This window comes from Anas platyrhynchos, chromosome Z (genome assembly GCF_047663525.1).
Source record: "Anas platyrhynchos isolate ZD024472 breed Pekin duck chromosome Z, IASCAAS_PekinDuck_T2T, whole genome shotgun sequence".
Taxonomy (NCBI): domain Eukaryota; kingdom Metazoa; phylum Chordata; class Aves; order Anseriformes; family Anatidae; genus Anas; species Anas platyrhynchos.
Window position 1 is genome coordinate 11116800 of NC_092621.1, and position 15234 is coordinate 11132033.

At 41.3% G+C, this 15234-nt stretch overlaps 1 protein-coding gene across 9 annotated transcripts in view; it reads right to left on the reverse strand.

The window, feature by feature from the left end:
- PDZD2 (PDZ domain containing 2) overlaps nucleotides 1-15234 on the reverse strand; it is a 199398-nt gene that overhangs the window by 24299 nt on the left and 159865 nt on the right. For 6 of the 9 annotated variants that reach the window (XM_072030849.1, XM_072030846.1, XM_072030850.1 and 3 more), the window contains 10 exons: nucleotides 14660-14808; nucleotides 14017-14136; nucleotides 11409-11523; nucleotides 9622-9695; nucleotides 9244-9469; nucleotides 8303-8420; nucleotides 6183-6315; nucleotides 3172-3256; nucleotides 2083-2186; nucleotides 1135-1303 (listed from right to left, as the gene is read on the reverse strand). In XM_072030849.1, the coding sequence (XP_071886950.1) occupies nucleotides 1135-1303; nucleotides 2083-2186; nucleotides 3172-3256; nucleotides 6183-6315; nucleotides 8303-8420; nucleotides 9244-9469; nucleotides 9622-9695; nucleotides 11409-11523; nucleotides 14017-14136; nucleotides 14660-14808 (1293 nt within the window). The remainder of the gene's footprint in view (nucleotides 1-1134; nucleotides 1304-2082; nucleotides 2187-3171; nucleotides 3257-6182; nucleotides 6316-8302; nucleotides 8421-9243; nucleotides 9470-9621; nucleotides 9696-11408; nucleotides 11524-14016; nucleotides 14137-14659; nucleotides 14809-15234) is intronic. The other 3 variants (XM_038170446.2, XM_038170444.2, XM_072030848.1) reach the window with 3 other exon arrangements.

Below are 15234 nucleotides of genomic sequence, written 5' to 3' on the forward strand. Positions count from 1 at the left end.
AGTTACATTATAATTGTGTTTATCAGTGTTTTTTAATATCATGCATCTGACTGCAGCAGAGGACATGTGGCATTGTTTGCAGGGAAGCTTAATCTCTCCTCAGAAAGCAAAAAGCAGGTTTTTCATGTCCTCCCTCTAGCTAAAATACACAGCAAGAGCAATGGCAGATAGCTCCAGAATTTATGGGTAATTCCTGAAATCAGCTCATGGCACATCTGGTTCTATTTTAAGCTTATTTCTAAATTATGACTATGACCCAAAGAAGAAAGGGATGCACATACACATGTGTATTTTACTTTAAACAACAAAATTTCTTTCACATCTTGCTTCAATCTATGCTACTGCCTGGATCAATTTACAGTGAGTGAGAAATGCTTTTTCAAACAAAAATACAAGCACATGACAATCAGTTTCAAATTAAAGTCTAATTAGCCTAAGAGTCCTTTTCACATCCTTCTTAGAAAGAACTGCATCTTCCTACATAGAAAGTTCACCCCCTCCACCCATGAAAATGCTTTTCAGCATTAAATAATGAATTTCCAGAGAAAAGTAAGTAGAAGATAGATTACTTGAGAAGTACAGGAAAGGGAGAATAAATACAATATCCTTTGAATCTGAAATAAGGTGCATCTCAATAAGGAAATGAAAGATTCTTTCACTCAATTACTATGGGGAGAAGAAAGATACGTATGCAAAGTATCTGATGTCAGGTTGAACATTTGATTGTTTTTACATCGCTACATGTGACATTTTGAAATTGTTTATTTGAGGTTGCTAGGAACGCTTTAATTTAAATGTAATCAATCAGATGATCATATGCCATTTGGGAAAAAAAAGAAACAACAGCAATGACAGTATTGTCAATCTAGCATTGGCCAAGCCAATCAAATAAAGTCATTCTCACATAATCAGAGCAGCAATTTGGACAAACTACCATGGAAACAGGCGTTTATGTGCATTGTTGTAAACTCCTTCCGTCTTCCAGCGTTTCAGATGATCAGCACCAGCTTGCACTATGCTGCGAGGCATTTCTTACCAGCACAGGAATCACCATAGCTCTTCCACAAAGCAAACTAGCGCTCAGTGACTCTCCCCTGCATTAACCAAATGACCAGACAAATTTCTGTCGCTTACTCAGGTTACCAGGAAGAAGAGAGCCATCATCCAGCAAACTGTTCCTGTTCTTCTGACGGAGTTGCTCTTCATCACAGGAGCCAGTTACAGCATCGGAGAATGGCAGCTGGCTCGTACCATCATGTGAGAAGTACTGGGAAAGCTCTGCCTCGGAGCTGACAGATCCCTGCTGAAAAAAAGCGAGGCTGGTGACCAGTCACTGACAATGCTTAAAGCCTCTCCTGCATGCAAACACCACAATTTTGACTCACATTACCCATGTCAACATAGGAAGTTTACAGCCAATTTTAAAAATACAGGGATTGACAGTATATTGAGGACCAAACTGTCAAACTTTGATGGCTGAAATGCAGCCTGTCAACATGCTTTTGGCCCACATAATAAAAAATAAATAAATTCCAAATTCCACTCCTTTGCAGATGTGGTTCAACACACAAAGGATGAAACCACTCACTTCTGTACTTCCCTTCATACACCTTATGCACTGAGAGAAGGGCAGGGTTTGTACTTCTGGGCAAAGACTGTCTGGCTTCTCTGGCTTTCCCAGAAAAAAAAGGAGACTTTTCCACTGCAATAGCTACGGAGAGAGACTAAGTACTCAGCCTTCTGCCTTGAGAGGCTCAAGTCTCTCCTGCTAACTAATTCCTGCATCAGCAGGAGCTTCCTGCAGAGCAGGGGTGCCTTTGAGGTGGCAGGAGGTAGGAACCCACAGCTTTCTCTGCCGTGCTCTGCACATCGCTCCCAAAGGTTATGGCCACGCAGGCAAACAGGAGCTCACAGCTCCAGTGTCACGATTTGAACATGTGGCATAAGAAGCAAACACTTTTACAGAGACCATGCAACAGGGAAAGAGCACAGAGGTTTGGTTTTGAACTCCCTGATCAAGTGAGAGCCTCGGTAAAACCTGCATTTGAAGCAGACTGTTTGTATTGCATCTAATCCTTTTACCCGGCTTGCTGGCTCCAGGAAGCGTTTCATCGTCCAGCTGAGGGGAGATGAGGTCTCTCCTTGTTTGGCCTTCACACCAGGAGACGGGCTTTTTTGTACAGCTCCTGTTGGACGCAGTTTAGTTAGTTGCCAAAAAAATTGAAGTTGTGGTCCATATATCCAAACAAGCCCTTCATTCACCATCTGAGCCAGGGGCTGCGCTTAATCCCACTTGTTATCTGAATTACCTTCATAAAGTGAGATTTATTTAACATTTCCCAAGCTCTCCCTCAGATCAGGTGAAACATTATCACAGAAACACATTACTCCAGCCAGACCCAGGACTGAGCTATGAACATAAGATGAGCAGGAGACAGCCCCCCTCGCCTGCTGGAGCACACTGCTGACTAGGTGCAATCACAGAAGACAAATTAGCAGCCACCGGCAAAGCCTACTACAAAAAAAGGTCTTAGCTGACACAGATATAAGGGTAATTACAAAGCTAACATTTCTGTCTGAAAATCAGCTTGCTGGTCACTTTGCCATTGCCAAAAGTTTGCTTTCATTGGTAAGATTTTAGTAAGTGCTAAATCTGGAGTTCAAAAATAAACAGCAAACAGACAAATACCAGAGAATACTTTTTGACGTGATCCCAAAGATTAAAATCAAATTAAAACATATAGTGGTGTACACAATATCTGGACTTTTTCAAACTGTTACACAGATACTTCTTTGTTGTTGTTTTTTGCTATCCATATGGGTAAGTGTACCCAGATGGAGTTGATTCTTCCTGCCCTTTCCCTACAGGGGTAGGGCAACCACCTCTTCGCATCCCTACTTTCAGATCATGGCAGCCTAGTAAAACCCAAAGCAAGTTGGGTTTAGGTAGCTGATTCATCTGAATTCATCTGAATTCATCTAGATAGTTGATTCATCTGAAACAGATGTTTTAGCCAAAATTTTTTCAGTGGACAGAACGATTGCATTCCCCAAACTTGTCTGCTGTTTTGAGGGCCCTCAAAAGATTGCTGAAGTTGGGGAACCCTAGAGCATGTCCCTAAACCTTCCCACACCTGGAAAAGGACAAATACTTAGTAGAAAACATGCTACCACCTGTGACATGAGAGGAGCTTGTGTCCTTGCTCTCTCGGTGAGTAGTGCGTGCAATTGCTTCATCCATCTCCTGCTCAGAAACCTAAAGTTGAGTGCAAGAGATTAAACTGGGTAGAAGAAATTAATATGGAAGTCTCACCACTTATTACTACAAATGCATGGCTCATTTCTGCTCTACTATATTTAAAGCCACTGTAAAGCAGGCATAGTTGAGAGCTCCTAAGTCTTGGTCCCCTGACTCAGACTCTCTCTGTCCCACCACCTCACAGAAACCAGGAGGCAGAAGTCAGCTAAATTCATGAAAACAATATTGAAGTGCCATGTTACCCAAGCAAAACTGCACCAGACTTAAAAAAGACAAATTATGCCATTACAGCACAATTGTAACTTAATTAAATACTGTATATTGATTTATTGAGAAAATATTACTTTAAAATAGACAAAGACTGCTTTGCACAAGCATACGTCAGCAACAGAAGATATTCTACTCTTAACGTACCGGAAGAATACCAGACTTTCCAAGATATTAGCTGTCATTTTAATTTTAATTTCTCTTTTTTTTTTTTTTAAAGAAAAAACCTAAATCAGTAATTAAATTAGTACTAAATTAGTAATTAGTGTTCTTCTGGGTTTAGAATAAATACTGGTTTACCATATTTGCTAATTTTCTCCTGAATTATTGCCATGCACTTAATTCTTATTACTGGCAAACTCCATATAATTTCAGAACAGGAAAAACTAGTCTGCAGGAGTATATATTTAAAAACAGAAAGTGAGTTAACTCTGTCAAAAGTAATTTCTGTACTCACTGCTTTACATGAATTAAAATTCAGCATAAAGAGAGACCAGAAACTTGAATCTTTCTGAACCAAGAAGATTTGAAAGATTCTTAAGCAAACTCAGCAGTTTAAACATAGTTTAAATGCCACATTCACTCAGAATAACAAGAAGAAATAAAATGTTGTGGTGTTTCTCTTGGAAGTACATGAAAACACCGAAGTGAACACATTCAGCAACAAAATGTACTGTGGACCTTTTGTGTCATAAAATGAGAGATTAAGTATAAAAATGTCTAAAACAACATAAGCCTTTGTAGAAATACATCTGTTTTCAGCTTGTGGCATGACCTTACAGCAAACCAAAAGCCTTTGAGCTTCTGGGGCACAGGGAGTCCCTACAGGACATGGACCAAACCCTGAGAGTGTGCTCAGGACCTTTACACAAACCATTAGGTACAGGATGTCCCCAGAGCAAAACTAGGTGCTGAGCAGACTGCAGTACTTGTTTAAAATTAACCAGAAATCCACACATCTGCAAGCGCGGCCCATTTTGATTCTTTAGCATCCTCCACACCTCAGGCAAATCAAACTGCTTCTGTGGAAAGTGACAAACTAGTTCTTAACTACTATTTGCAGGTTGGGGTATTATTAAGAAAAAAATAAATTAATTTAAAAACCACCAACAAAGCACCAACACACAAAAACTTCTTTAGATTCCCCAGTGCTGTCAGAAAAAAAGGCAACAGCAATACAGGATAAATATGGCTCCCCATATGGAATATTCCTTCAGAGAACCAACTATAAGGGACTTTGGATTCAGTATTGCCTGCGGTGGAAATGCTTTAGGGTCCCTCCAGTTCAACTTTTAACTTTACTTAGCAATTCTTGGCAAAGGATTTGTTGTCATTTTAAATATCACTTATGGAAAACTGTAATAGGATCCACTTAATAGTTTCCCTCTGTTACTGAGTAATGGCAAGCAATTAGCTTAACTCAATTCATCTCAGCAGATACCTGGTTAGGTCACTCATCGGCTTTCAAGACACCACCACAGTGAGATGAAGGATGGAAGAGAAGGGCAGGCTCCACGCCATGGAGTTCTTATTTCATGCTACTTATAGACTCTGAGAAGTCTATATTCCTTAATAACGCAATCAAATGGAACCATCATGCTGGTTCAGCACAGCATACAGACTCTCTAGAAGTACTGTTATCTTAGGCTATAAGCCCAATTCTTACCCTTCTCGTGCTTACCTTTAACTAGTAGAACCACAGCCTCTTTCTTTTTAGCATCACATGGCCTCACAGCAACGATAATAAACTCTGAGCAGTAGGACCCTATTTGTCTATTGTTTGTATATTTGATTTAGCAGAAAATACACAATTAATTATAAAATAAGAAATCTGAGTTCTCCTAGATATGGATTTATTAAGGCCTCTATTTGTAGTTCGAGTTCAAAAGTCAGAGCTCTCTGGACCCACTAATGCAAATATTTTTACAGCTTCAGTCCTGTTTAAACAGGAAGGTTTTGTACACTCACGAAATTCTTTGAAATATTGAAATAAAAGAAGTCGTTATTCCCTACAGCTTGGTTAAAAGGGCTTTATCTCCTATCATCAATTTTTAAAAATTGATTAAAATAATCACTCACTCTGTAAACACAGGCTTATTTTCAAACCTCCCTTGCACAGATTTCACAGCAGCAGTACATTCCAGATTCCCGTTTTTTAATTCCTGACGGAAAACTTTGATCTTTGGATTTTTTACTTTTTTTTTTTTTCTAAAAACAACAACAACAACAAAAAACTGTATTCCTATTAGTCTACTGTAGTTGATCAATTCAATCTGTTGATATTTATATTCTGGGTCCTAAATTATATTCCACTCACAGAAAAACTGCAAAATAACCTTCAGGAGGAAGATGATTTCTTGCCACTTGTTCCAACTATGAAGAAAGATGGAAGCACTTCACTCAAGCAGTTCCAGGAAAACTGCCTTTGATCAGTGGGTGATGAAGAGAAAAGCAGCAAGGAGAGTACAGCATTGTGACAACTTACAAAACCATGTCCTTTATCATGGCATCATGTCCTTTATCCTGCCTTCTTGCACAATACATGCCACAGAGAGAAAAATCCGATACTCCTCATTTGCCACCTTCCCAGCAGCAAGACTCAGATTACAGGACCAGATGAAAACAGCACAGATATGCTACCATGTTTTCTCCTCACCTTAGGGTTAGGATGCCTACTAATGATAAGGCTAACAGGACCTGGACCGCATTCGCTCAGAATGGCGTAGGCTTCGCTTAACGCCGCATGACGCAGGCTGACCGAATCTGCCTCCAGGATCTGATCGCCCCGACTGTGGAGAGACATACAGCCAGTTAATCGCATCCGCCTTTTACAAAAACATTTGTGCTTTTGACTTGTGGCCAAACTTTTCCAAAGATACTTGTATCTGGAAAAGATCTGATTTGCAAAGAAGCCAGTCTTGCTCTTGCTCACAGTGACGTGAGTGCTTTAAGTCCTGTTGACTTTGCGAGGGAGGTCCAGCGATCCCTTCTGTACTTACCGTCAGAGCTACAAACCCTATTAAATCAACAGAGAAAATTGGCTGCATTTGGACTACAGCAAAAGCAAATTTCAATTCTCCTTCTGCGTTCAGATACTTGTTGGGCACCGAAGAGGAAAAATTAGATTCAGATGGGCAGTTCCTTCCCATCATATTGAATTACTTAACAGCAACACTGATAAGAAATTCATGATTTAGATATAAATTTATGAAATTACTCCAGGAATACATTGAGCAAGATAAGTGTATATTTGTTTCAAATTATTGTACCGAACCCATTAAAGAAAAAGAGGGAGAGAGAGAGAGGAAAGCATAGATTGTTTAGGTTTGTTTTTCCAGTTTCATAACTCTTGCTCATAGTGCTTAGACATCTGGAACTGTTCAAAGAAAAGATCATCAACTAGGGATATCATTAAAGCATTCTCCATAATTACTGAAACATTTGCTTTAAATAGACACTTAAACAATCCACTACTGCTGATTTATGTTGGGTTACTTGTGACAATGGAAGTGAGCTTACACTGTGAGGCCACATGCCAAAAGCAAATTAGCAATTGCACATGGCAGCCTTCAGTAGCCTGTACTCTGGTGAAGGCTCATGAAATAAAAGGATGACCTGACAATTAATTGTGTCATTGTTTTGCCTACCTTTTAGGTCAAAACACCTATTAGAAACTAAAAAACTGAAATCGCTTTCACAAACATATAATTGAGAGGGGGAGCTCAGACACAGAGGGACTGAGTTGAAAACCTTTCTAGTATCGTAAAGTCGGTATCTGATTAACGTGGTTTTCCGAAATCAAAACCATCCTGTAAGTTTTGGCTTATGGAGCCATAAACCACTGATGGGACAACAGGAGCAATGTCTCAAAGAAGCAAGCTAGAAAACTGGGAAGCATGCCTGGATATAATCAATCATTTAAACCTAATAAATGATGCAGCTGTTACACACAGACACAACCAGCACTGCAATCTTTTCCAAAGAGGCTTACAAGAAACCAAGTTGGCATTAAAGAACTGTTTCCTATAGGCATTTCTGTATGGTTGGAACTTTTAAGATTGTTTTATTGTTTTTTTTTTTGGTGTTGTTTTTTTTTCATTCTCTCCCGCTGCCTCCAACCCATGGGTTTGCAGGGATGTAACTACCAAATTATCTTCTTCCCTTATTCCAAAAGCCAAATTGCTCTATCACAGTTTTCCTGGTGAGCAAGTAAACAGAAAGCACTCTGCCCATCACAAAAGCAAAACTATCATGTAAGTCCTCTACAGCAGCGTTCAAGCCACAAGTTCTGCGTAGATTATGTGGTCCCAGCGTGCCTTAACAACATCCTCCTCTCCTGAATGATGCTCCCAGCACCCAACATCATTTATGAACCAACACAGAAAGGTGGAACATCTCCCCCCAGCTCCTCCAGGTGACTGAGCTTCTAACAGAACTCTGCACATGCCTGAGCAATCTGGGATCTCTGGCAGCTACTCGGATAAAAAGACATAAGGCTGCACTTTTTGCTGCTCCCCTTTCTCAAAGGGTGCTTGGTTGTCTATGTAGAGAATTAAAAAATAATAATAAAAATTAAAAAAAAATTAATGACCATGTTGCTTCTAGCACATAGAATAACATTTCTTGAGTATTAAATACAACTTTGGGGAGTCTTTAAATGGTTTCTTTTTGGTGAATGCTTAAGTATAAATCTCCTCTGTGCTACAACAACCAACAGGTAAAAAGGAATTCTCAATCAATGTAAAACCACTCCAACATATTTTTGCTTTAACTAACCTTAATCTGCCATCCATTTTAGCGACTGATCCTGGGGCCAGGCTGTGAATGTATATCCCCGGAGAACTGTTTTCCAGAGTGAGACAACAGGCACCAATGCCAAGTCCAACCCCTGGCTCTGTGAGAAACAAGAAGTACAAAGAGAAGTGTTGTTATTCCCCACACATTGTACTCACGCAGGACACACAAGTGTTTGTGTTCCCACATCCCATCTGGAGACCAAGACTCATGTATTGTTTCAGGGTTGGCCTTAGGTACAGCCAGCCAGGAAGCCGAGACCAAGAGTGGAAATCAGGACTGAAAATATCTGATCCTGCCTGCTTTCTGAGATCCACTTTTGAAAGGACTAACTCTGCTCCTGGCAAATTTTCAGTGTGCTTTGGGAACCACCTCAGACTGGAAACGTTGCACAAGGTCTGATCTGGTCTGAAGCACAAGGGACTGGGAAAAGCAATCCAACAAAGTTCTCACTTAGAATTATTAAAAAAAAATGGGAGCACAGAAAACACTGCTAATGACACTGCTCTCTTTTGTTAAATACCTCCATGGCATCCATCCCTCAGCAAAGACACATGAAGAAAGGTGAGAAGTTCTCTCTGATTCAGTGACTCTCCAAATTTTTAATCCAACCTTTAAAAACATCTCCAAGTCTTTAAAGCAGGCATGCTTGTCCCACCACAAAGAGTATATGCACTAAGTGTCCCTTGTGCAATTATTGTTAACAAGACCAGTGCAATTATTGATAATGAGACCAATCCTCATGCAGAAGTTCAAGCAGCTCATCTGAGCAATTCTGAGCACTCTGCAGGGATTTGTCTTATTCAGGGCTGCTCGTCACAACAAGGGCACAGTCATTTGGGCTGCTGAGGCTAATTCACATTTTGCCTGGTATCTCCCAGCTACCTGATTCATTCTCCCAGCTCATTCCAACAGATCCTCACCTTTATTGAGTGTCACATCCATGACAATCCTGTCCTTTGGGCCGGGGCCTTTGCGGCTCGAGGAAGAACCATCTGTCTCGTCGGGGCCAGGGACTGGTGTTCCACCACTGGCACTGGAGCTGGGGGAGCTGGAGCGGCTCAGCAAGGTGGGAGTCGCACAGGGTGTGAGACTTGGGCTGCGCAGGCGTGTGCGCACGGTCAGGGTCACCACACCTTTCTTGAGTTGCTAGACAGACACCAGAGAAGCCAGTAAGGTGACATGAAAAGCCAACATCTGCCAGTAAACCTATATATATTAATTGTGGCAAGCAAAAGAAGTTGCTAAAGGTCACTGAATGAAGAGAAGCGTGAACCTCTCACACACTACATGCATGCTACCTTAAACCTCTGAATGGCCTCTTGATGGGTCAGCCCTTGTAGAGACTCTCCATTAACTTCTAGGATTTCATCCCCTGGTAATAAGATACAAAAAAAAAAATAATATGATGTCAGCAATACATAGACTATAGAAATGTAAAAAAACCTGCTTATACATAAGGCAACCTGTTACTATGTGGATTCCAATTAGCTGCTCAGTAAAAAGCTTTCTAGTATTCTCAGTTTATTTTCATTTGTCTTAATGCCTTTAGAATTTAATAATGATAAATTTGTAAAGACTGCTCTTCAGTAGAAACCCTTAACTTGGCATTCTCATACTAACAAACCGAAATCGTCATAGATTTTTACTGAAGTCTGAAAATAGATGCTCGTAACATTAAGTCCAACAAGACTATAAAATTCCCCTTCTTTTGTGAGCATCAATAAAAGAAATGAGAATCTAAGTGAAAGACTACAGCACGTTACTCCACAGCCTGTTCAGAAAAAAATGGCCTTGCACACACGTGCAGAAAGCAAATGTGTTCCTCTTACCAAGCACCTGTGGAGGGAGAAGCAAGTAGCTTACACACTGCAATAGCAAATGCCCTTCTCACCCCAATGAACATTTCCCATGATATTTCTACCTGCTTATTACAAGCTTCCAGTTTTGGATCTTACTACTTATACCCAGCTGTGTTGAACCTCTTTCATTTCAGTAGAAGGAGGGCAAAGTGAGCAGGAACCAGATCCACTTTCTGCAATTTTACTTCCATCTGTGCAAAATTAGATGAGGTGATGTCATCAGCCATGTCTACCCCTTCTCTCTCTTTTTTTTTTTAGCCCCAGTAAAATATAAAACAAAAATAAATTTAAAAGTAGTTTGTGAGCTCAGAATATTCTGAGAAGGATCACTGGGTTTATTGGACAGCTGCTACTTATTGGCTTCCCATGGTGAGTGCACAACCCATTCTGCAGGGGCACAAGCTTCCCTCTGGCAGCGAGCTGGAGAGCTGGCACCAAAAGCAGCCTCAAATACAAGTGTGATGAGATGTAAAGATGGAAGTGATGATATGAGAAGGATAGAAGTAACACAGGAACAGCTTTCTGTGGAAGAGAAATTAACCATCCCTTAACAGAGGAGTTATAGACCAACACTCTAAACTTGTGGTCACTTTGTACTTTTAACTGCCTAAGTGTCTATCTGGCATGGCAGGACTCAGATTAGGGTCCAAACATGCCCAGAACAGGCTACACATCCAGCTCATAGATTGAGACTGGAAAAGTAGCAACAAAACCAGGAGATACCTGCTTCTCTAATGAGATGCATGATCCTACTGCCAACCTTGTCTTTCCTCTTTTCTTTTTCTGGTGATGACTCTTACTTGTTGATGCACATCAAAATCATACCAAGAGTATCATAAAACACAGGGGCCCAAAAAAGATTCCCAGGCACACCACCCCTTCTCGGACCAGCACCTTTAAGCCAAATGTTGGCTGGATACAAACACTTCATTGCTATCGATGACCCTTTGTATCTGAGGAATTAGAGGTTAAGGCTTGGGCAAATAAGGTTCACTGAAGGAAAAAGCAACTTCATTCTATAGCTTTCCCTCCTCAAAACACAATATAATCAAGTTAACTCTTGTGATAGATCTTCCCCAGGATGGACAAACAGGGTGTGTTACAACCTCCATGGCCTCCTGCTGATGGCCAGGTGCCTAGATAAAGCTATACTTAAATTTTTCTGCTGGACTGAAAGAGTATCCCATTCTGGTCCTTTATATACAGTCGGGTTCTCTCTGCTGTACCTTCTTTAAGCCTTCCATCAGCAGCTGCTGCTCCATTTGGGAATATAGTCTTCACAAAAATCCCCATGCGTCCACGAGCAGAATCCTGACCTCCCACAATGCTGAATCCAAGACCCTGAAGAAAAAGAAGGAGAAGTTGCACAGCTGGCACTTCACTCTATCATCACCTGTCTGAGAAAGGCTGCCAGTAATGTACAGACAAAGGAGAGATGAAGACCTAACAGATTCTGATGAATCACATTGCAGTTTTACTCTCTGCTGGCATCTCCTGATTTACATTCATTCTATGCTTCTCAGCCCAAGAAAGTAGCAAAAAAGAAAAAAAAATGCTCTTTCAAGATCTTTTTTAAGCACTGGATCAAAAGCTTTATGTTATCCTGTTCCAACTTTAAAAACTGTAACACTTTGCTCTTAAATTGACAGACAGTAGATTCCCACCCCTGAGATCTATATCCAAGATTAACTGAAGTCTTCTGCACTGTCACAGATCCTGCTTTTCTTCAGGAAAAAAAAGCTTAAGAGCATGACATGAGGTCAGTGCTGTAATGTCAGGAATGTAGCTCAAAGGGGGCTGGCATGGGGGGGCTGTCACGCACATGTACATTTTTAATTATTCTGGAGACATGTAGCACAGTGTATTTAAATAAATCTAGATCAATACATTCCCCAGGGCTCCATCTGTTAGCTCTTGCCCCCGTGCTGCCCTGGCTGGCTGCGGGACTGGCTTGTGAAGCTCATCAGAGAATGGATGAGCACAGCAGAACAAACCTCTCCCCCTTCTGCTGAGCTATTTCCCAGCCAAAGCACTTCCTTGATCCATCCCCCCACATTTCTCCTCTTGTCACCGCTGTAGTGGTTACACACTAAAGAGAAACGTCACCTACCAGGTGGACAGGGTAAGTGTGAACCTTGTTGTTCAGTGATCTGAAGCCAGGGCAGTGCCACGGGCAGTGCTGTCCAGCTGAGGGATGCTGTTGGAGCAGGCACTAACATCGTGCTTGCAACCCCATACAGCACACAGCTCTATCATTTTACTCCATGAATATAAAGTACACTACTATTGTTATGAGCTTCTTGTAATCTGATAAGATGCTACTGATTTCCCAAAAGGAAGCATCGTATCTCCACCTTGAAACAAAAAAATAATTAAAGTGAAGGTTTAATTTGCAACTGCCAACTGCAAAGCAACCTGCAGGAAGCACAAGGCACCCAGCACTCCCTGCATGGATGCAGCAGCTCTCCCCATGTCTGCATGGGGTTGATTGGGAGCAATACATCTGCAAGGTGCAGGGGTCTCCACCATCTTGAAGTGCTTTAACTCCCCAGCAGAAGAAAAACCCATACAGATCTACCTACAAGTGAAAAATCAAGGTCATGCACTTGGCTCCAGGCCACCAACACAATGACTCTATGGAAGTACTTCTTAAGCACCACGTCCACACAAAGATAAAAAGCAAAGGCTACTATACAAATCATATGCACTGCTTATTCTAACACAAACAATTGCTCTAAAGGTGGGTGCAAAGCACCTGAAACAGCAACTATTTGAGGTGGTTCACAATGACTACAGTTTGCTTGTTCCTGACTGCTTTGTAACACCTTGGAGTTAGCTGCAGAAAGGCAGGCAAGGGTGGCTTATCACACAGAGAGAGATAAGCTAATTCTTCTTCTAAAAAAAAAAAAAAAAAAAAAAAAAAAACGGGGTCAAAAAAGAAAGAGAGAAAGAGGCAAAAAAAAAAATCACAAATACATGCTTGGGAAAATCTCTTTAAAGATCTGAAGCTCCTGAAACAGGGAGACTTACAACAACTGTAAGTCAGTCTAGCCAGAGAAGTCACTGTTTCCAATTCCTTGTTAAACTTGAAGCGCAACACGGAATTTGTTTTGTACTTGAGCTTGAAAGTCAAAACAAGGCTTTTAGTCCAAAACACATCCATCTGATGAATATAAACAGTATTTCAGAAAAAAACATGCATATTTTTAGCATATTTAAGTGAGAGCTCCAATACTAGTATGGGCTAGGTTTGGGAAAACAATACACACTGAGTTTAATACCTTTTTATTCCTTTAGCATTCAGCTGGTATCTAGGAAATGTGCTAACACATTACTGGGGAGTGAAAAGAGGACTCTGTGACCCAAAGAATGAAGTGCTCTCAGATAAACAATCAACCAGGAACCTATCTTTGGGTTTAACGCTTAATTTACAGTGATTTTTTTAAATGTATCCAGGCTCCACAGAAATAAAATACGCTTGTCCATAAATATGCATGCAAACAGGTACTCTTCTGTAGCTGCCCCAACTTTGCATACACATACATATTTATAGATCCATTATTAATATTTGATATCTCAGTAATGACCAGACGCACCAAATCAGAATGAAAGCCACCCCATGTCAAGTGTGTGACAGGAACATTGTTTGCCCTACGTTTCGCAGGTGTAACTATGGCATTTACATTTGAAAATGGGATTTGTTTATTGTTCTTGTGCTACCTTTGAGAGCAAAAACCAGTCTCACCCAGATGCTGGAAGTCCTGGGGGTTGGAGATGCCTTTGAAATGCCATCTCTTGCTACACGTGAGAAACCAGACATGTAGAAATGCTCACCTTGCCTTGCCCTTTCATCAGGACGATGTTAGAGATGATGGACGGCTGGGTCAGTCTCCATGGAGATTCCACCTGGGCAGCACTGAAGGAACGGGTGGATTTCTTCACGATGTGGTAGTCCTAGCAAACAGCAGCAAACAAGGGAAGTCAGTCGCTCTGATTGCTTGGCACAGGCACTGGGATGTCATACCGGGAAAATTGTGTCGGGGAGGAGACGGCGGGGTGGATCTTAACAGATATATTCAGATGAGCACTCAAGGGATGAAATCCTTGCTCGTTACAGTCAGATTGAACCTTGCCGTAATTTTCCCACATTTCACAGAGTAGCATCATTTTGTAATGTACCAGTCACAACTTAAATTAAAAAGATTGAGGAGAGCTTCATGATATACTGAAGTACTTACTTGCTAAAAACAAACTAAAAAGTGCCTATAACATCAAGTCATTAAAATAAAGAGAGGGGTTTTTAAGTGCTCAGATTTCTAGTGCTCATGGTATCAGCTTTAGGGCTTGAACACAGCATGAAGTACCCCTCTTCACTATCCTCAGAGGAAAGACATTCTCCATAGGTGGCCAACGCATCCCAGTTTGGCATGGTGCTGTCCGAGGGATATGCAGTGCTCATACCCAGGTTTGCACCCACCTGCCTAGCTCCTGCTGACTCCAGCTGCTGTGGCAGAGAGTGCTTTCTGCCGCCCCGGGAGTATTTCACTGCTATCTCATAGCTCGATTCACCATTTTCCACCATCAGCTCATCATCTTCCCCCACGGACTCTAGGCGGGATCCGGCACCTAGGGAAAACCACAGAAAGGCATCTCAGACATCTCAGAGCTGCTTCATCCTCTTGGCAGCACATAATAATCACCTCCTGCAAACCCCAGACTAACAATGCCTTAAAACATTGCTTCACTGTACCCAACAGAGCACTTACAAGCTAGGTTTGATCATCTACAACTGAAAACTTTTCTGCTGTCACAGCTTTTGCATGATATTTCAGTGATGCTGAACTCCTCAGCACTGTCACTCATGGTAGTAAGGAAAAGCAGATAATTGAGCCAGTAGCTCAGGGACAGAAAAGAAATTCAGCTGTTCTCACCCAATAGCATTGCCAGTGCAGTAAGCTCTCAAGCTTCATTTATTTAAAATTAAAAGACCTGACACTGTGGCCGTATTCATTTCTGGAGGTGTCATGTCACTTTGAGGGAAATTTTGCTGGA